This window comes from Amia ocellicauda, chromosome 13 (genome assembly GCF_036373705.1).
Source record: "Amia ocellicauda isolate fAmiCal2 chromosome 13, fAmiCal2.hap1, whole genome shotgun sequence".
Taxonomy (NCBI): Eukaryota; Metazoa; Chordata; class Actinopteri; order Amiiformes; family Amiidae; genus Amia; species Amia ocellicauda.
Window position 1 is genome coordinate 24,938,518 of NC_089862.1, and position 24,062 is coordinate 24,962,579.

General features: G+C 35.0%; 1 protein-coding gene across 1 annotated transcript in view; it reads left to right on the top strand.

The window, feature by feature from the left end:
- The window catches only part of LOC136766339 (B-cell scaffold protein with ankyrin repeats), an 85,812-nt gene that overhangs the window by 54,664 nt on the left and 7,086 nt on the right, over positions 1–24,062 (top strand). The window contains exons 9-12 of the mRNA XM_066719751.1: positions 16,039–16,126; positions 18,720–18,935; positions 23,279–23,341; positions 23,517–23,698. Of these exons, the coding sequence (XP_066575848.1) occupies positions 16,039–16,126; positions 18,720–18,935; positions 23,279–23,341; positions 23,517–23,698 (549 nt within the window). The remainder of the gene's footprint in view (positions 1–16,038; positions 16,127–18,719; positions 18,936–23,278; positions 23,342–23,516; positions 23,699–24,062) is intronic.

A 24,062-nucleotide genomic window follows, 5' to 3' on the forward strand; every position in this document is an offset into this window, starting at 1 on the left:
GCAGTCTTCAGGTGCCAGTACATTTGCTTTAAATTTGAATAAAACAGTTCTAGTTTCTGCTGGATTAACATATCATCATCAGCATTTCACTGTGTATTTTTTGGTCAGTGAATGATAGTCAAATTTAGCCTGTGTTTGAACCTGAAACATCCTACTGCATAAAGTATTATTTTGCCTAACAAGGACACCATACAATCAAACTCTTTTTTTTATTATTATATTTTAGATTAAATCAATCATGCACATTACTGTAATCCATAGTATGTGGCTTTACCAATGTAGACTTTTTTTTTTTTAAATGTTAGCTATAATGTATTTTTAGAATCGTTCTTTAGTGATGGAATAAACAAAGACATGCCAAACAATGTAAATAAAGGAAATGTTTTACAGCCAGTACTTTTGAGATAAATGTATCTAAGAAAAAAGGATCCCTCAGAGGCAAGTATTCTTATGAGATTCAGATTATGACTGAAGACATTGTTTGGCATGCCCTTCTGTCCAAGTTGTTCTTTCAAGAAGATTTTTTGTAGTAAGCTGAGGGGAAAGGAGACTTCATCAATTAACCAATCACAAGCAACATGATCAAGTAATATATTTACAGTTGCATTTTAAGTGACAGGTTTTCTTTGTTTTTGTTTTGTTTCCTAATTACATTAACACATAATATCAGTAACACTACGTAGAAATGCTTCTTTAACTCTTGACTCTTCTGACTAATTAACCCTATTGTAATGATATATAATTTAATGTATATTGTCACTGTGAGCCCTAATAGATAGTGTTGGTTTACCTGCTTCTACTAGTGACCCCTTTTGAACTAACACACAGTAGACATCCCAGACAATGTCTTGGACCATATCTCTTGATATTCTTTCATTCTTGTTTTTGCAAACGGCAAATTATTGTTTAACAGAAGCTCATTGTTTTCATGTGTCCCCACTCTTCACCAGATCCGTTCACCAGTATAAATGCTTCTTCTTAGGATAATACATTCTTAATAATAAATCCATGTAGTCTCCTACTTCAATACATAAAAGTAGGAGTAGGAGAGTGGTTTCCCAGCAAACATAACGTAAAAAGAAAACATACAATATAAAAACAAATACTGTGTATCTATAGTCAGTGTCATTGTAGGCTTCATGAATACCTGATGATTCCAAAGTAACTGAAAAAGTACCATACATTTTTATTGTTGACAGAAGCTCTGAAATCCTCACTTTAAAAGCATGGTGCTCTCTTCTAGAACCCTGGGTAATGCATTAATGCAAGGGAATTGATATATTCCACAAAAGAACAATAGTGAAGCAAATTGCAAAAGAAGACAACCAATCCAAAATAAATTAAAATATTTCTGTGCTTCTGATATGGTCGTGTTTTTCACAGTTCAGCCAAAAGACCTGTGTACACATTTTTTGGCTCACAGGATTTATGAATTCAGACTTTTCAAAGTTTTGCCTGTTTGGAAATCTGAAGAATATGCTAGTTTTTAGCTGAAGCTTGTTGCAAATAAGATAAGTTCAAAATCCAATTTCACTGTAAAATGTTCATTTGTAATTAAGATGGTCACAGTTCAGAAAATAAAGGCACTTTATATTAATGTATAATACTTTGGAATAATTTAGTCAGTTGCCATTAGTGATCGTATCCATCACATTCACTCATTATTTTTGTTCTGGGTTATTGTCACAATGTTAATTGGGTGATTGTAAGAGAGAGTTTTTTTATTCTTAAGGAAAACAAACACATTTTATCTCATTTGAAATGCATAACATTCTGTTTATTGTCTCATGATTCCTAATTGTTAATCTTAAACAAAATACATTACATTGTAATTTATTTGGGCATAAAGAAGCGAACTTTGATAATCCCAAAATTCATAATAACTAAATTCTGTACACTTTACTGTATAGAAAAGGAATTCACAATTAGAATTAATTTAAAACAGATAAGGTGATTATTGTTGACACTCTTTCATTGTCCTTCCTTAAAACAAGACTTTTGAAGAAATCAGTTGTTCTTACTTATGCATCAGACAAAATCAAACACATGATCTCTCTCTCTCTCTCTCTCTCTCTCTCTCTCTCTCTCTCTCTCTCTCCTTTAACTACGTATATATTATATATGCATTTGCTTATTTACTGTATGTGTACAATTTCAATGTAAAATGCACAATGCATTCTACTAAATGACCAATCAAGTACAATTAATATAGATTAACTCTCTTCTTTTTTATTACAATATTTAAAAAAATATGGCTTTGTATGAATTATTAATATATATCATTATACATCTACAAGAAATCTATTTTGTGAATAGTTCTGAGAATATAATGACTGTTATTTAGTCATACCATTACTGAACTTTAACCCATGCCATTAAAAATGTGAGAAATCACAACCTCGTGGTTCATTAGTCTGCAAACTATTTAATGATTGAGAAATATTATCTACTGTATTGTTTGAGTTTTTTATTCAAATAATGATAACTGTCAAAATGTCAAATTGCCATGTTTAGTGAACATTTTATTTATTTGTGAAATGTAACTTTAGAATTTAGTATTAAACCACAACAGTAAAAAGTATGCTAATTTGTGCTCTAGTGAGAGATCTAGAATTGTAGAGATATGTAGACAATGCTTCACATTGTATATAGTTCCCAAATCAAAATACCCAAAAGTTAGGGATAGACTACAATCTATAGAATCTATACATCTCAGGTTAAAAAAGTCTTCAAGTCTCATTTATTAAAGGAATGTTAAGCAGTGTCTGCAATGTCTGTGAAGACATATGACTCAAATATCTAAAATTCAACCTGCAAGTTGAATAATTCAATGCAGCATCAATTGGGACTGAAAATACATCATGACTTGTCAACACTGCCATTTAGCTAATAGTCTTAGCTGTAAATAGAGAAGATGGAAAGGCTTCCAAATATGTAAGTGTCTAATATTGCCTAAAAGGGCATGTACAAAATATTAGGATATGCCTTCCAATTTTATTTTTCATGACAACTCATCCTAGACCAGAATTGAGGGATGATGATAGCTGTTTTCTGATTAGCTGGGAGTCCACAAGGAAGCATAGTTAAAACAATCTAGTGTAGTGTTTGATTTAATTTAACTCATTACGTAGGTCAAAAAGTCTCCATCTCTTTTATGGTAGCTAAGCCAGCAATGAAGCGGGGAAGGGGGGGTGGCTGTCAGTCTCGATGCCTCTTTAGTTAATTGGTGTGGAGTTCACTAGACCATTAAGATTATGAATATTTAAGTACCCTTGTATTTCCCAGAAGAGACACCACAATATCTTAGACAGGATGCATTGAATTGAGCTGGATGAACTAATATTAGTTTCAAATGAAAACGCTGGGAGAAATTGTTACTCATAATAAAGGATAATTTTTCTGCCAGTGAATCACATAAATTCAACAGAGCTATGTCAAACCGTGATGGCATTATTTTATGTATGTCTGTGTGTCCCTGTCAGAGTTGGTTCATTTAAGCTAAGATGAAAGAAAATGATGATTTTGCTTCATACCCTGGTGCACGGAAAGCACAGCTGTAAGGAAAGATCTCTTCAGTGCCATCTTTTTTGCCAGCATCAGTTGCAGGTAATTTTTTTTTAAAAAGCACTCTTCCAAATGGTAAATCCGCACACACATAAAATACAAAACAGAAAAAAACATTGTATGGTGCTGGTCCAAATCTATATATTATGCAATAATTATATCATCTGCTTAACAGCACTCAGGCAGGGTTGTAGGGGGACAGCATGGGAATTCATCCTAATTCTTCCTTCATCCTCATTCATGTGGTGGGAGTTCGCCCCCACCAAAATTTCTTTCACTACTGGCTTATTCACTGGTACATGCAGACGTAACAGAGAGTATCGTGTCTATGGAGAGAGAGGAATCTGATATAGGACATTGACAATGCACCATTATGCAGATGGTGTAGACTATTCAATTCTTACATAAGGACTTGATACATTTGGAACAGCAAGGTGGCATGATTTATGTTTTTGTTTTTATTTGGTGTAGAACACCCTTTGTGACTGTAGGAGTAGGCATGCAGTCATTGATGGAAAATTAATTTATGCCATCTTCAATGATTCCATCACATTATTTTTATTGGTGCTCTAACAATATTGACTTTATGTCCAAGTAAACACAGGCAGGAACGATGTGGATATAGCCACTGCACACAAGGTAGAAGTGGCTTCAAGGGAAGATGATTATGTTGAATAACTCATCATTTAATTATACTCCATTAAATACTCAATCGTATGGAAATGCACTTTATAGAATTTGCATATATTTTTCAGCAAAACAGAGACTTTGTTTCCCTCTGTGTTTCATAACTTGTTACATTGTTGAACTTTGCTTTAGTTTTTCCTTTTCCACTACTATATTATAGATTCAAATCTACAGTTTCACCTATAATCATTTTAATATATATATATATTACAATATGATTTTCTAGTATACCAGATTTCAAATCAACCAATTTAAATAATTAAGTTTAAAACTGCAAGAAAGACAATGTCATGGTGATAGACATACTGTGAATTAACCCATGTAGGCAACAGTGTTTCATATCCATTTGCCTTTCATCTATGTTTTATTTATTGATAGATGCACTTGTGAAATAAACGTATCAACCTAATGGGTAAAAGCCTTATCAATCCTCATTGGCAAAAGTAAATGTTATGCATACTGCATTTTAGGGACCAGGTATGTGGTGCTGACTGCTCGCAAATGTACTATAATAATTAGTTTTATCTCCCCCTGTCAAAGAAACCTGATTGGAAAGTGGTGATTGGAGTAAAAGTAAAAATCAATCCATTAATTCATTACAACTAGAATTACTCAGAGGGCTGTTCACTGTTTCTTCCACACGAGCCTGCCAAATGCACAGCCTGGCCCTACAGACAATGGCAAACTTCATTTTACAAACGCCCCCACACTGTAAGTGGTTCAAAGCTGATGGAATTTCAAAGTATGCATAGCAAAAGGGTGCTCTGGGCTAAGGGTCATTATGGGATTGCTTTTTTTGTCCTCAAATGGGTGGTTTGAATAATTAATTGAATTATTTGTATAAATCCAAAGCATTGTTTGAAGGGCTCTATGGCTGTTCAGTGGCCTTTCGTGCTCATTCCATGGAACGCTTCCTACCAATTTAATCAAATAGTAGGAACTAAATAATCTGCATGTTCATTTAAACATTATGAGGGAAAATCTCATCCTTTAATTTAAAAACATATCCCAAAATAACATTTTACTTTATGTTCTTACCCAAAACAGTATGTGATAGCTACCTTGGGTTGGTTCATCAATATAAATTACCCTGATATTTTGATTGCTCACATACTGTATAGTACATTCTGATTTGATAATCTTTTTTTATTTATTGTATTGGTAAATTCAAGCATGTGTACAGTATGTACGACTGGTTTCACATAGGAGGCTTAATAATATATGTTGGTCTTTTAGGTTTTATCCTCACTTGAGTGCCTGGTCTTCTGGCTTTAATGAATCTTCCGATTCCTACAAGTGGCATTTCTGATATAAAGTGTCTTATCTCACATTTGATATATTTTAGAAAAGTATCCATAAGATCATTCATAGAAGCAGATTTTTTTGTTGAGTCCCAAAGAAGTTTAGAGCTATTATCACTAAATTAAATAACTCTAGGTCTCCTTTTTAAAGCCTTAAGTGAGATAAAGAGTTTTGTCCAGATTTAGTATTTGAATAAAAAACAATTTTGCTACTGACTCAAGTTAGTTTTAAAATTAGTTCTTGTTAACAACGTAGAGGATTGAATAATCATCTTCCACATGCTTTTAGTCACATTTCATCAATTAATAAGGTGTTTATGAGCCATGTCAGTGAACTTGAAGTCCCAGTTAATGCTGTAATGTAACTGCTGTGTACCATGCATTTCCACAAAACCTTTCATTTCAAAGTCAATTATTATGATTGGATTTGATGAATGAAAATATGATTCATGGGCCTAATGACGCTAAAGTGTAAAAATGATTGAAGTCTAGATCACACATCAGTGTTGTAGTACCACAGGCATCCAGGGGTACCATCCAAACATTTTTTAGATTTGATTAGAAACCACATCAGAAGATGCACAAAAAAAGATGCAACAAAAAAGTCCTCTACTGAATACGTGAGAGGATTTTTTGTGTGTAACTGTGTAAACTTGACAACTGTTTTCGAAAGAACATTAGATATCTATCAATGCAACCAAAATGGATACGAGCAATGTAACTTCAAGGTCTGTTGATTGATGTTGCAGCAATAGTCATCACTCCAAACTGCTGCCACATCTGTGTTTTGTCTCACATATATATAAGAGAAGTGATATATGTGGGAAACGTCACCTCTGCCATTTGGTGCAACACCTTTGTTGTGTGTTAAAGGGGGATACAGATATTGCAGACTCCAATTCACCTTTTGAAAACTGTCACAAATAAAATGCAACTAAGGAAGCCAATTATTGTTGGCAAGACCATCACATCTTCAAAAAGTCTGTAGTTATAAACGCAGTTTGTTTATTTAATGTTAACTTTACCTCTGCAGATTAAAAAAAAAACAGGTGCTACAGATGTTGCTTATGTACGTCTTTGAGTCAGAAAGGAAGCCTGATATTTCTGTTCAGAAAACGAGCCTTGTTGTCATATGCACGACTGTTATGCCAAAAATAAAACAACAGGCTATGGATATTTGGTTTACTTAGTAGCTAACACATTATTACAAAGTAGTAATACCAGTAATATAAAGTGAGTCTGAATGAAATAAAATATTTTTAAAAATTCCAACACACAGATACATGTTTAAATTCAAAGTTCAGTAAGTAAGGTTTCAGTATGTCAATAAAAAAAAAGAGGATGGCTTACAAGAAGAGACATCAGTAATGGGAAAAGACACAGTTAAATACAAATATAATCTTGGTAATATTAAATGGTAAGAGCCAGGGGCAACATATATCTCTTAAGTGTGGCTTATCTAACAGAACGTGACACAGAGTTCCAGAGAGGGGTGTGATTTAGGCAAAGGAATCCCCAACGAGTAACTCTGTTCTTACAAGTGTTACAAGTAGGCCAGACTCAGAGGATCTCAGTTGCTACATTGAGCACGCAGGTTCAGGAGACGAGAGGCAAAAACAGAAAGCCCAGCAGGTGAGGAGTAGTATTCTGAGCCCTTCTTGGACAATGACAGGTAACAATGCAGGCAAAATCTGCCGATCAGCTGTTCACACAAGCGCTTTGGTGGCAAGAATAGTCAACATTTGATCAGTATCCATTATTTGATCAGGCTGAGCCACTGAAATATTATGATGAGACTCAGAAAATATCACCTATACTGTGTGATACACAGATAATTGTTTTAAGGTGGACTTCTATTTGACTGTGAGAATCCTCGTGCTCATTTCAATTGTGCTCATGCTGGTGTCGTTCCCACTGTTGGCAAAACCTGCTAACTGTTTTTTTTTGTGATCTGGGACAATAACAGTCTCTACAAGGGGTCTATGATGTAAACTTTGTAGTTATGTTGTTTCATTTTGAATCGGATTAAAGGGAAGCAGCTGGTTCATTGCCTTTGTTCTAAAGTGTGTTCTGTAACGGGTTCTCATTGCCTGCTCATTTTAGTCAATGTCGTAGTGATATTAAGTGTAGGACTAGTGCTCTAGCTGCACTTTCTGGTGCTTCTTGGATTGCAATGTATCTAGATTAAAGTATCAACATAGATTAATTGATCCATAGGTGTGTCAGACATTGGTGAACAATTTAATTTAACAGTAATTAACTACTTAATTGACATATTACCTATTGTGTATGAAATCATACATGTAGTAATGAAGTGCCTGGCAGATGAATAAACTATTGCTGTGTGTATTGCTTACTGAATACAACCAAAACTTATTTGACTGCTGTTGTTTATTCCCTCCACCAAGCTTTTATATAAAGCGAGGTTACTATTTGTAGAGCTACCTACATAGTTCTTAATTGAGTATCCTTACATTTTTATTTGGCATGTTACTTAACATTTTTCAGCAAAACCAGCTGCTCTAAATGCAAATGCAATCGGAATTGCAAATTTCTCTTTCACTAATGATCCTAATAAATATATGTAATGCTGAAGTGTTTTCCTGCCACACTTTCCCCAGACAAGTGTCAAATACTAATTGTGAAAAGCAAAGAGAATAACAAAATAACATTATGAGCATAACATATGTAGACATATGGGAAGAAACAAGACATGCATGTATAAACTACTCCAATTAGAGTGAAGAGTGAAAACAAAGCAAGGTGTAAAATTCCTGATGTTATCATGTTTTCAGTTTTATAATTAATATAGTCCAGCATCTATTCTGAATAATTACATTTTCCAAATAACAATAGAAAATCTCATCTGGATCATTTTTTCTTAAGTATAATCCAAGGTAGTCCAAGGAAGGCAATAAAATGCATCAGATTTTCCAAGTAGGATTTTTCTGTTTTGCTTGGCAAGTGAAAAATCTTTCAGGACTTAAGCAGATAAAATATTATTCAACAGATGTTCTGTCTTATTCCAGTCAAATAATTCTTATATTTAATGTAATCAAGATGTTATAGTAAGTTTACCATAAGGTATTACCACTATGATTAAAAATATGTTGTTTGCTTTTAATTAAATTCATTTTTTCAAACAAACATAAACAAAACAAGCAAAAACAGCAAATCAGAATTAGGTCTCTAAAAAAATTATAATGTCAATTACTAAATGCCACGATACTCAATATTGGAGGTGTTTCCTCAAATATGCTGCCTGTGAGAACTGAAGAAGCAATTAGATAGAAAGAAAAGGTCACAAACGTGTCAATGTCTGGACTATTTGGTTCTGCTAGATATTAAATTCTAAAACCTTCAACATCGTGGCTGTTAGGTCTGTTGAAAATCTCCGGCACCCTGGAGATGGTTATTTCAATATGCTTGTATAAAACCTTTCTTGGAGAGCACACATTATTCTGGTCACTCTGCTTTTAACATCCCATCTGCATTGTGAGATTAAAAATGACCATTTTAAGCAGGTACCTTTAAAGGCCACCCATATATCAGTTGAAACATTATTATCCATATTTTCTATTTTGAACAAGCTGTGGGCAAACTGCCTGTGTTGTAGTAAATAAATTAGCTGGGCCATTTGCCCACAGTGGAATTTCAGCCTACAGTTTGTGTCTGTGTGTGGTTGTGTGTGCGTGCGTGCAGCGTGCATGTGTTACATAAATGCTTGGAAGAGCATTGACAATCAAACAGTTACAAAAAGCACCAATGTGTGAATAAGGTGCTTAGTGGCAAAGGTTAATCATAACAAGGGAGTACTGCATAATGCATTAATTGAATCTCATGTTCAAAATAATTAGTTAATACTGCAGTACAGTTTGGATAGTGAAAGACCTGTCGGCTCTGAAATTGTTTTATGGAATTTAAGGCAATAGAATGTCTTTCAATATTAATATTTTGCCATAAATCATTTCTATATTAAAGCAAAGAACAGTTGTGGTGTTGGTGGTTGTGATGGGGGTGGGGATCTGAATACTTTCATTACATTACACAGCAAATAAACTACTTTTGCAGAACCTTTTGTATCTACAGATTATTCAGTTCTACATCAAAGTATTATTTTCTATACTGTGTAACTGTGATTCATGATTAGCAAGTCTCATGCATCTTTTAATACTTCCAGATTGAAAAAAAGAAACAAAAAAACTATTATACGTTATTGAATACATTAATATCAGAAAATGTATGATGTACATTATAAATATTGAAAAACGGGGTAAGAGCCATTATTAGAATTGAATTGCATTGTTGCTAAGTAACAGCACAAAGAGATCTTTCAGCTGAATATGTAACATTTTGAGGCGATTTGTTTTGCATTATCGTTACAGATAAAAATACACAATTGTAATTTCTATATTCACCTTTTTAAAATAAAGTACTGTGCATTCTAATTTTAGCTATTTATTTACTATTAAATGCTGTCATTTATACCATTCTAGATTAATCAAAATGTTTATCTTGCACACTTTGTACTCTTTTTTTCACAGAATCCATATGACTTGTTTGTTTTTGTTTAGTTTTTTTTTTTTTTAACATTTGTATGTTTTGAATAACACTATACTTTATAAGAACTATAAAATCACCAGTTGATTTCCATGGATGCAGTCATAACAGTGTTGCAGTCATGAGTCTACTCAATTAGTATTAATCATGCTCATAAATGCAATGTTTAAATTGATGGGCTTGACACACTGTTATTTTCCGTGGAGAGAGACAATCTGTAAATGTATCCTTTACATTTTTAATCATGTTCCTACCAAAAAGCTGTCAGCTGTACTTCCAAGGCAGAACTTAATATGATGGGGTCCTGGTTGCTATAGAAAGGAACTTGAGTAAGATAGCAGACAGATGGATAGTATTTCTTTTTTAAACAATTAGAATAAAAATAATTCAAAGTCAAGTTAAAACAGATAAAACCAGAGCTAAACACAGACACCAAACAAACATCCAGCAAGCAGTGCAGGCACGAGAAAACTGAGGATTTCAACATCTACTACTGTTTCTGCTACACACATCTCTTTTATATTTCCTTTTCCACAGTCCACATAGAGCAGTTCCATCCATTTTCTCAGCTGCACTGTTCAGGGATGGACTAAACACTAACTATCATGGCTTTTAACCTTTCTAAATTTCCTGCAAGTGTCCAATTGATTGATGGAACAGCTTTGCACTGCACAGGTACCAGAGAGGGATAAATCAAATGAAAAAGTGCAAAGTGAAATGATATAAAATATAATTAAAAATGTAATATATATATATATATATATATATATATATATATATATATATACACTCACCTAAAGGATTATTAGGAACACCATACTAATACTGTGTTTGACCCCCTTTCGCCTTCAGACCTGCCTTAATTCTACGTGGCATTGATTCAACAAGGTGCTGAAAGCATTCTTTAGAAATGTTGGCCCATATTGATAGGATAGCATCTTGCAGTTGATGGAGATTTGTGGGATGCACATCCAGGGCACGAAGCTCCCGTTCCACCACATCCCAAAGATGCTCTATTGGGTTGAGATCTGGTGACTGTGGGGGCCAGTTTAGTACAGTGAACTCATTGTCATGTTCAAGAAACCAATTTGAAATGATTCGACCTTTGTGACATGGTGCATTATCCTGCTGGAAGTAGCCATCAGAGGATGGGTATATGGTGGTCATAAAGGGATGGACATGGTCAGAAACAATGCTCAGGTAGGCCATGGCATTTAAACGATGCCCAATTGGCAATAAGGGGCCTAAAGTGTGCCAAGAAAACATCCCCCACACCATTACACCACCACCACCAGCCTGCACAGTGGTAACAAGGCATGATGGATCCATGTTCTCATTCTGTTTACGCCAAATTCTGACTCTACCATCTGAATGTCTCAACAGAAATCGAGACTCATCAGACCAGGCAACATTTTTCCAGTCTTCAACTGTCCAATTTTGGTGAGCTTGTGCAAATTGTAGCCTCTTTTTCCTATTTGTAGTGGAGATGAGTGGTACCCGGTGGGGTCTTCTGTTGTTGTAGCCCATCCGCCTCAAGGTTGTACGTGTTATGGCATCACAAATGCTTTGCTGCATACCTCGGTTGTAACGAGTGGTTATTTCAGTCAAAGTTGCTCTTCTATCAGCTTGAATCAGTCGGCCCATTCTCCTCTGACCTCTAGCATCAACAAGACATTTTTGCCCACAGGACTGCCGCATACTGGATGTTTTTCCCTTTTCACACCATTCTTTGTAAACCCTAAAAATGGTTGTGCATGAAAATCCCAGTAACTGAGCAGATTGTGAAATACTCAGACCGGCCCGTCTGGCACCAACAACCATGCCACGCTCAAAATTGCTTAAATCACCTTTCTTTCCCATTCAGACATTCAGTTTGGAGTTCAGGAGATTGTCTTGACCAGGACCACACCCCTAAATGCATTGAAGCAACTGCCATGTGATTGGTTGATTAGATAATTGCATTAATGAGAAATTGAACAGGCGTTCCTAATAATCCTTTAGGTGAGTGTATATACTCTATATATATACTATATATATACTCAGCAAAAAAAGAAACATCCCTTTTTCAGGACACTGTATTTTAAAGCTAATTTTATAAAAATCCAAATAACTACAGATCTTTATTGTAAAGGGTTTAAACAATGTTTTCCATGCTTGTTCAAATAATCATAAACAATTAATGAACATGCACCTGTGGAATGGCCGTTAAGACACTAACAGCTTACAGACGGTAGGCAATTAAGGTCACAGTTATAAAAACTTAGGACATTAAAGAGACCTTTCTACTGACTGACCAAAAGAAAGATGCCCAGGGTCCCTGCTCATCTGCGTGAACATGGCATGCCGCAAGCAGGCATGAGGACTGCAGATGTGGCCAGGGCAATAAATTGAAATGTCCGTACTGTGAGACACCTAATACAGTGCTACAAGGAGACAGGAAAGACAGCTGATCGTCCTCAGAGTGGCAGACCACGTGCAACAACACCTGCACAGGATCACAACAATAACTGCCCGAGTTACACCAGGAATCCCTCCATCAGTGCTCAGACTATCCGCAATAGGCTGAGAGAGGCTGGACAGAGGGCTTGTAGGCCTGTTGTAATGCAGGTCCTTACCAGACATCACTGGCAACACTGTCGCCTATGAGCATAAACCCACCTGCGCTGGATGTAATTTCCTGCAAGACAGGAATGTCAGTGTTCTGCCATGGCCAGTGAAGAGCCCGGATCTCAATCCCATTGAGCAAGTCTGGGACCTGTTGGATCGGAGGGTGAGGGCTATGGCCCTTCCCCCCAGAAATGTCCGGGAAAATGTGCCTTGGTGGAAGAGTGGGGTAACATCTCACAGCAAGAACTGGCAAATCTGGTGCAGTCCATGAAGAGGAGATGCACTGCAGTACCATTTCTGTTAGTCACATGTCTGTGAAACTTGTTTAGTTTATGTCTTAGTTGTTGAATCTTTTTATGTTCATTCAAATATTTACACGTTAAGTTTGCTGAAAATTATAGCAGTTGAAAATGAGAGGACATTTATATATATATATATATATATATATATATATATATATATATATATATATAGTTAATTATATCTGCAAAGCAATTAGGAAACTATACACAATAGAACCTAATTGTGTGATTTTATAAGGGGTACACCGTGCTCAACTGATATGTTGGGTAAGAGAAAGGTGAACATTAATTGCAACACCTGGGCTGCTTACAGCACTTATAGAAGTATTTAATTTTCAGTCATAGGAATGTTGGATTTAACTTAAAATTTGAGTTTTATTGTGCTGTATTATATTGTAGAATGTATTATAAAATATAAATATCATATTACTCCAAAATGAGTGCAAGCCAGTACCTAAACCCTAACAGGTATGTTTAAATGTAAAAGTGAGGAAAATCGATATTGACAACAACAAATGAAGGACCTTAAAGTTAAAAAATGCTCACACCTTCACACCTTTGTCATGTGAGCTACAACAAGGAAAAGAGGGATATGTAACTGTGGAGTTGCCAGGTGAGCAAACTGAAACTCAACCACCCTGTTGTGAGGTCATCAATGCAATTTTTCAAAATAAAAAGTAAACTTGGGTGCACAGTATGACATGACATTTCACATTTGAAGCTGCATTCTACAAGAGGGGTTAACATCTCAGTAAACTGGACCTCCAGGGAAATATCCTTCTAAGGAAAAGAATAAAGAGACAGAACTCTCCTCTCTTTGCAAACAAATAAGAAATCTGCAGCTCACATGGAGGCTGAAAAAAATCAAGCCAGGATCAAAAAAGAAGCACTTCCTAATCTGAATGCTGATAGTGAAGAAACGGCTTGTGAAATTACACTTGTCGTGTAGAGGACTTGCTATTTTTTTAAATGTGTGGGACCTCCTTATACTCAGTGGAATCCGATGCCATATGTGAAACTGTGCTTTGGCCGACGTGTAGCATATTCATCTCTAGGCATGGTATGATGAGAACAGGGAGAGCAGCGAAATCTGCTGTAGCAGTTTATGTAATATTAGTTCAGGCTTTTATTCAAATATTAAAGTTTTATTCTAGAGTATTGGTAGTAGCTTTTATGCAAAAAGATCCCCTATCCAAGCAGAGAGCTTACACTACAGTTTACTGTTGCTGTGTGTGTGTGTGTGTGTGTGTGTGTTCTGCTTTGTGAATAGATGCTATCAGACCTCCACCTAGATGGAATAAAATTAGAGTAGTGGGCAAGAGCAGGGTTTAGATATCACTGTTGCTTTCCAGTCACAACTATCATTGTGTAGTCAGTGCTGTAGCAGGAGATGGACTGGAGAATTAACATTAGGCTACTTTATAGGGAAGCATTTCTCTATATACAGAGGTATCATATATGACCGTTACGTAATTGTATTTTAAAATAAAATAAAATACTCACACAATGACAGTCTTCTCGTTAACTGTCACAGATGGATTTATATAGGCTAGTTGCAGACAGGTGTATCCAACATGATAATTTTAATAAAACAAGCGCAATCGTATAAGAAGACCTGGGTACGAAGATTTTAAAGAATAAAAACATTTAAACAATAATTGTAATAATAATAATCAGGTTTTGCAAGACTTGGTAGGGTCAGTGAGAGTTTTGTTAATCCATCATCATCATTCAGTCACATCTCAGATGATTTATTCAGTGCTCAAACAATGAAGAACCAACCTATAATCTCTACTAGTGTTGCTGCGATTTTCGATAAAAATGGATTATCGTCAAAACAACATTGACGATAAACATGATAACACATTTACCATGTTTTCATTTTTATTGATATTATTTTGGACCTTTAATAATCTGGTTACACACAGTTCATATACACATACAACTGAATTAAAAAAACGAAAGGCCAACTAGTTAAATTAATCATTTAAATAATTTGACCATTCACCCGGAATTAACAGGCCTCATCACCTGCAGTTATTTTATGCATCATTAGAAAACATAATGACAAATGCAGCTGATAACAGTGGAGAGGGTGTGCCACTTCTCAAAAAATAAGCTAAATCTGTGGTATTGTAGTACATCGGATAGATGCGGCGAACTCAAACTGTTCCTTGATAAGGAGGAAACAAAAGCAATTTATTTGCTCATTTACATGACCATCACCCAGACCAATACAATCAGTGTGAGGTAGCAAAGAAAAAAACTTCAAACGATGCCACAGCTAGCCGCGATAGCTCACGAAAGCAGCAACCTACCTTACATGCCTACAAATAAAACAATCCCTACATCCAAAATGGAATGAAGCATGGCAGTACCACAAAGCAATCGGTTACTGGCTAGGTTAAGACATGTTGTCTCTGTACACTTTAGAGAAGAAAGGATTTCTGAAAATAATGGAGATGCAAAGTCCTAGATATATTGTTCCGGGCAGGAAATTCTTCACTGACCAAGTGATGAACAATTTAAATACTATTCAACAAAAGATACCAATTGTAAAGTTTAAAAATACTACTCAAAGGTGTGTCATTATTGACTTGATGTATTTAATTTCAAAACCTTTAAAAAAGTTTTTTGTTTCAAGATCGTTTGGAATTCCATCAATAAAGCAGGCTATGGCTTCGAGAGCTTCACATTTCAAAGATATATCTTGTCTTTTTTATGTTAAATACAATTACCGTTACAAAGTGATTATCACAATATTTTTTAAAACAATTGTGATAAAATAATACAACAGTAATCTCTACCCTCATTAAGACACTTCTGTCATGATTGTTGAGACTTCAGTATATACATATAGACAGAGAGCAGGCCAATTTCACACTTACAAACCTGGTGGAAAAGGCATCTAGTTAACAATCAGACTAGTTACTGTGTGGTGAGGTTAGAAACTTGAGGTTGTGCAATTACACTATGACATGATTTTACCACATCTAACAGAATATTTCTCACCTTAGAATATGTCACAGTGCAGCACAGGTGAAGAAAGTGAAGATGATAGCATTTATGAGCGGATGAAGACAGCAGCACCTGACAACTATGAGAGTAAGTGTTTTAAATTACCTCACAAAAAACAACATGCACAAAAACATACATGCACATCATACATAATCAAGAGCACAGTGTAAAATGTGGGTTACATTTTTGGTTTTATTTTGAATATATGTACACTATTCAAATGATTGCACCAAATCATTTTTGGAGGTGGTTGTCTATAACAAGATATAATGTTTTTATTTTCTTCATTCAGACACATTGATTATGTTATATTGCATCCTTCAACAAATAATGATTACCCTTCACAAATCCACTATGGAAAATGATGAGGAAGGCTCCTCATAAGTATGATAGCAGCCCAATGTGTTGTCTTCATTGTTAGTAAGAAAGCAGTAGAACTGAGCAGGGAATAAACGGTGCATGATAAATTAACAAAGGGCACTGCCACATTCAATGCATTGTTTTTTTTTTCTGAACAGAAGAAAGTTGCCTCTTTCTAGTTATATAAATACTTTTAATTAGCAATCTGTCCCATCAATGCCACACCACGAAATGCTGCAAAATTATACCATAACACTGTTCTTATCAAATACATTTTATGTCAAAATTAATTGCCTGGCTTAAAAAAAAAAATGCCAGTGAGTACTCCTGCTATTTTGGCAGCCTGATATAGCAAGAAAATACTGCTTCAGGGTAAAAGGAGAATGCATTTTCCAGCCAGTAGTGCTTCAAATGTTACAAAAGGTCAGTGTTTGAGCACCTAACTAAATTTGTTCATTGATTTCGCTTATTTCCTGCAATTAAATCAAGACAAAACTAAGGCAACATGAATTGGCTATCAGGAACAGACTGAATCTAGTAATATAGATATTTGAATCTTGTAGTCTAACATAAAACCTGAAGTGAGAAATGTAGGCGTTGCATTTGATTCAGATTCAGGCCATTTCTTACTCCTTGAGAGTAAAATTAAGAAATCAATTCATACATTTATTTAATTTACACTAGATTATTGATTAACACTTTACAATAGGTCTCTCCAATTACAGGTTATTAACATAGTAGGTACTCAGTAAGTACATGTTCGTTACTCATAAGAACAGTGTTATTATGCTGTGTTAAAATGATTAACGGTATAAGGTGCACATTTATCTGTTAAGGATGTCTTTGGAGCTATACCAGGCATAATAGGCATAGGTTTAGGGGGGGGCAGGTGGGACACATCCCCACCGATGTTGAGAGAACCTTAAATTGTCCCCTCAACATTGTATGCCTGGGTCCATAGGTGTATGGGACACATCCTCCCCAATATTGACAGCGTCTCCTCCAGTTCTGAAATGAAACCTAAGCCCCTGCCGGGCATGGCCCACTTTTTACACATTAAGTACATGTTAACACACATTAAGTACATGTTAACAAATACATAATTACACTGTTCTTACGAGTAACTAACATGTACTTACTGAGTACCAACTATGTAATTAGGGAGACCTATTTTCAGGCTTTGTTGCATCTACAACTTGTACATAATGCAGCTGCTAGGACCCAAACCAAAATAAATTATGCCTTTTTTGGTTTATGCCTTTTGTTGTTCTATATGATTTTTTTTTATATATATATGCTTATCTTAACTAAAGTTGTTCAACATATATGGATTAATTTAACCTGTTTATTTTATTTTTATTTTTATTATTTCTAGTAATGTGAAATGTAATTATCTGTTAAAGCACTTGAATGAATGTCACTATTTAAAGAAAGAAAAAAATAAAGAAAGTACTAGCAAAGAAGACAATTATCTTCTAGTGGAATTTGATATTGTAACTGTACTCACCTACAGTCCTTATTTACATTTTTTGTACAACAGTTCTAAAATCATGGTTTTGTATGTCTTTACATGTTGTTAAAGGGTATAAGTAAGATACATACCACTCTTCCAGATCGAGTCCATTATATAAGCAACTTTAAAACATTAAAACTTAAGAAATAATGTCCGACTTCAGTATGTAAGCTCTCTTGAGTTAGTCCGGATGTGTCATATCATAACATCCTGAATGGCGGCAGACCTAAGAATCATCAGATTTGTCTTCACCTAATAACTAGTATTATCATTAAATCCAGTCATTTATTTTACCTCGAACACACAGAGGAGATTAATCCACAGGGGAGTTTGCAAGTAAGCAATCACACCTTTCCAAAAAATTAAAATAAAAGACAATCCCTTCACTGTGATCGCCTACGCTGGTTAATATGAATTGGCCAATGCAGAGTAATGTATGTTACAGTGTGTGTGTGTATGCGTGTATGTGTTCGCCAGGAAAATAGTAACTTTCTTATTAAAGTACAATCTGCATTGTCATTAGATTTTTCTCTTGCAATAACAAGGGTTGTTTAAGATAAATGCTGTCCCAACACTTCAGCCTGAGCTCACTACACCACCTTACAAAACCTAGTTTAAAATAAGTTGATGTGTTATACTCAATTTATGCATTGATAATGATAAGCTCTATATCTAAGAAAAAATGGTGTATGTGAAACACTATATACAATATAACAACACATAGAGAGGCATAACACATAAGACCTTTCCCACTATTCAACACTATTCAATGTTAGTGAATACCCTAACAAGTGTTTTTGGTGTCAGAAAATAAACAGGTTGATGATCCCCCAGACCAGAGTGAGGAGGGAAGAGAAGAGTTGGATGAAGAAGATCCCTACTCTCTTGGCGGCAATGATGAAGAGTATGACATGATTCTGACCTCAAACAAGGCAATGTCGATAATCAACCGACCCCCTGCTCCGACCCCGAGACCTGAGACCTCTCCAGTTAAAGAAGAAAGCACTCCTTTTATAGCACAAGGTGAGTCTTTAGAAATGCAGGATTTATTTTATTTAATCACAATCCTTAATGTGCACTCTCAGCTGTTAGTTTTTATGTGCACTATTTCTACTGTGTTTTCTTGACAGTGCAGGTTAATTTTTTACTTTCAGAAACCCCTGACTGTTCAATTTCAGTTTTGATTTATAATATATATCTATATACATATATTCACCAAATTGACTAGTAATTGTGTCATGTTTAAATCTTTTATGTTTCTTGTATCTTACCCCTAATCCTCTGAGATCAATTCTTCTGACAATTTGTTATGGTAAAGACTGTGGCACAACAAAGAGTTACCTATAACTCCTCATGATGAATAACAGAGGCACTATATATATAAAAATAACAAAATAAAATGCACTGTGTTTTTTCTGTTGAACACGATTTGTCCCATATTTCACACATTTCTAGAGCTCTTGAAGTGAGATTAATAAATAGCATGTCAAGGGATGTTGTTTAATATGTTTCCAGAGCTTTGTCTTATAATTCTGAATTCTGTGTTCAGCTGGAGTTTCAGTCAGTTAAATGTTGTGATCGACTCTGAGGTCTCGTTTTTTGTTCACCAAATTTGTGTTGTTCAGCAGACTCTAGAAGTGGTATACTGAGGTGGTGGATAATTCCTGTTACCTCCAATGTGCCTTTAAGTAGGATATATCTATTTCTTACAATGTTCACAACATACATAGCATTTTCAGACAAAATTTTCTTTTTCAGATTTTTTCATTCCACTTCTACACTTCAACTGAAAAATAGATGTGCTTGAAATGCTGCCACAAGCAAGCACTGAAAGATGCTGAATCAGAAACATATACTGGCTAGAGGAATCTATTCTTTAATGTTCTCCCTTTTCACTCATTCGCTATGGTCCTGTACTTATATGAGTGATCAGAAAACCTTCCATTCACAACCTTATTATTCTCACTAAAGAAATCAATCACAATATGAACCTTACACCAATGGAGAACAATGCTCTTTTTTAAGCACTGTTTGAAATTGAAATGTTTTCACAATCTGTGTGCAAAAAACAAACAAAAAAATTTAACAAGAAAATCCCATTTAGTAAACAGACTGTAGGAGCAAAAGGGGTCGACATTTAAAAGTTTCTTCAAGTCTTCTGTGACTTATTTTAATGTCTGGGAACAATGGAACAGAAAAGGTTTTGAATATTGAATAAGAGGAGGGAGCTTTATTATAGATCATAACAGAGACAAATAATGTATTTGCCTGGATATCTTTAAACCACAGCCACATCAGCCATGTGATGTTCAGCATGGGTCTAAATATGTTTTATATATAGATTTTAAAGCTGGTTTCAGTGTTAAAACATTGTCATGGGAAGAGCTGCTGAAGTGCTCAATTTACAGCTATGTAACTGTCAACCTTCTTCTCATATTCGTATGTGAAATGGGGATTACATAAACACTGCTAAACCTAAACTGCATTTACCTATAAAGTTACATACAAACAGATTCATGATGTTGCATATTATTATAACAAATGCTTAGGTAGCTTTTAAAAATACAGATAAATTAAATCAATGTCCACAAAGTATAGGCTGCTTTATTTAAATTCAGATTGCTGTCTGTTTCTTATTGTTGGAACATGTTAGCAAGGAATCGTAGGATTTCACTGGTTTCCATATGTAAAGCCAAATGAGCAATATTATGAGGAATTCCACAATTTTGTAGGTCATATCAAAAACAGTAAAAAAAAATAAAAAATACAAATATTAAAAATGTATCCAATTACATTTTAACAGCATTACAAAAATGTAAGGAACAACTGATCTGTGAATCCCAAAATTAAAGCGTGACATTATAGTCTTATAATTAATTATTGAAAACCTGGTTTAAGGGTTTAGAAGGTGGAAAAGTAGCCTGCAATTGGTGTTTAACCATAATGACTTGACTAGACAACTAGAATGGCTGTTTTCACTTTTGGCACCTGGTGAAAAAGACCTCACTCTCGCTGTCTCTAGATCTAGAAGGCAGCTTTATTACCTTGCAGGGATTCACGTCCCATCCTTATAGCTCTCCATTAAAACACAATAGGAAATCCTACAATATAGGCAGACCCCTGTGAAAAAGGTGATGGTAGGCAATGCATAGTCACTCACACATACTGGCAATTCAAAACCATTTGCTACGAATAATTCGAGTTTCTTTTGCAGTTATGTGGTATTCTGAGGGAATCCAAAATGAAAACAAAAAGTCTTGCTTTTTTGGGTAATTTTTCCAGGATCGGCACACTAAGTAGTCACAGTCACATTTAAACAGAAGCCAAAGTCTATTGTGGCATCTGTAACAAATCAATGGAAAACTGAAAAACTGAATTCCGGCAAGCATGCATCATTCATTACGTATGTTTTCCATCATTTATGTCCCTTGACATGGAACAACATAATACACTAAGGGATAAGCTGGAGGCTGGAAAAGGGTTTTCCATGTATTAATGCAGCAGCCTTTTTTATTTATTTTTTACCACACAACGATCAAATTCCACATCCAGTTTAAGCTCGGGGATTTCTCTGGAAGGGCTATGCTTGTGTTCTTTATTTACGATGAAACGTGTTCAATGCAGCAGCCAAATGCTCCAGTGATCAGCTGCTCAGAGACTGTAACTGGAGTCTTGCATGCAAAATGATTTCAAACACACACTGGCCGATTCTCTCAATGCAAATGAGAGCATACACTGTTGGAAATGACTCGACCAGCTCTAAGAAACTTCATCATTTAAGATGGCTGTGCAATGTGAAGAATGCCGTGCTCAGCAGAATGGTACAGCATATCATTTAAAGTACTTACTGCTCAGTCAATATCATTATTGAGTGTATCCTTCATACTGATTCAATTTATTTTCTGTATTGATCGCTGAGAGCCAATGCTTTTACCTTCCATCCAAGCACTGCTGGATTCGCAGCAACCCATTTGTATGTTAAAGAAGAATCCCTTGTAAATGTAAACCCCTTGATTATTGGATTCATTTGACCACATTCTATGTTTTGTTATACTGTAGAAGAAAAAATAAAGTGTAGTATTTGAAACAATAACACTTTTCAAATACATATTGAAAGATGGACACATTTGCAACAGCAGGTCAATGGCGCCATCTGTTGAACACTTTTACAGTATGCAGTTTTCAGTTTTTCTGCTTCTTTTCTTATGGTTCTAAGATTAAGATCAATTTTAATACAGACCACATTGTAAAAATACATTTAAAGCTTATGCATCCTTATTGACATTTATATTTTGACATAATTATAAACATGCTTGCACATTTAATTGGCCAAATTCAGGTTTTATTTATTCATTTATTTAGCCATTTCAACCACCAATTTATAAACACAATATATGACTTCACATTTTTTACTTACATGGTATTACAGCATTATCGTAATGGCACCTATGGTCACATACACAATGTCAAGGCTATATTACTTACTGTATATATATATATATATATATATATATATATATATATAGTACATATTTGTTATACCTTCATAGATTGGAAGATTAATATTCCACTTATATATTATATATTAAATATTTTACATTTTAAAAGCCAAGTAATAGACAGCTCAACTGGGACAAAAACTAACAGGACATTATTTCCACGTGACCAGAGTAGACCAGAGCAGACATCTTGTGCTGCAAGCAGAGACTGAGCCACTTGGGAGAACTGCTATTATTTTAACAAGACATTAAACAATCTAGAGTTTCAGGATAGCACTTTGTGACTAGTTTTGTGTCCTATATTTTTTAAAGCTATCAAGGTATATAAAGGTAGAGAGCTTAACAGACTATACTTTTATTTTGAAAAAGCATATGGTATGATCCTCCATTTACAATGTTATGACAACTGGTCCCTTTTGCTTCCACTTTTGCAAGAATCCTGGGTGGATATCAAATAATACACAATTGGTAGCCTATAGTTGGGGTTCTACAATGAGACATTATTCTTTATTGTGTCCCCAGATATTAACAAAGTGTTTCACCAACCTCAATCTGTTCCTCTGCTCATGACAGCTTGCTCAATCTGTTGTGATGAGGTGTGATGGTCCTTTGTGTGAATATCTCCAGGTTTTCATCCATTTTCATCACAGAGTATCTGACAGCCTTCAGAATAGACACTAGATTATTTAAGATGTTTAAGATATCTGGTGACTGTAGTGCTTTCTACTTTACTATGCAATGCCTTGTACTTCTTCTTTCTTCCTGTATGTATACAGATATAGATATAAATATATAAATTATCTTAATATATAAATCTCTTTGAATATGATGTCATCATGGCCTTACTTCCTATTATATTCCTTGCAGTGTTTCAAAAGAAGATGTCTATGGGAGACACAGGCACACTGTATTCTGCTCCATCCAGACAAGGTAAGAGCATGTCATAACAAGTTAAACTAAGTGTCAGAACCTGGTTTAATAAATAGGCAATCTAATCTTTCAATTGATCTATCTTTACAAAATGCTAGCCGGTTAAGGCTTAGAAAATAGATCACACTCCAGTACCAGTAGTGTTTTAATGTGTTCAACTTTCTTAATCCTGCAGCAAAAGGAAGAGACAGCATATCTTCTACATATGACAGCTTTGTCCCATGCCAACCCACTGGTTTGGAGGAGCTGATTGAACTTCAAGAAAAAGTCAAAAGCGGATCCCTTACAATGGACGAGGCTCTGGAGAGGTTCAGTGACTGGCAGAAGGATCAAAAGGGACTGGACACGATACAACAAGTAATGTTTTTAAGAGTCTAGTTTGACATGTGTACGTGTTTTCACACTGATCATTTTTATTGTTGGACTTGTCACTCCACACATTTTTAATGAACAGACTTTCAGAAATGCCATCTTCTCCGCAGCACTAAATACCTTAGAATGTATATAAACTGGAGAATGTATTTGATGCAGTTGATGTGAATTACTTATGGCTTTAAATCAAATGTAATATTTTCCCTTTTGTGGAAACAAGAAAGAGAAGGGACAGCATATACTCATGTTTATTTCATCTTTGCATTTTAATGGACAAAGCACCTGGTGTCAAATGTCCTGTGCCAATACAGAGAGTTTCCAAAAACTGTCAAGTGCCGCTGAGAGAGGG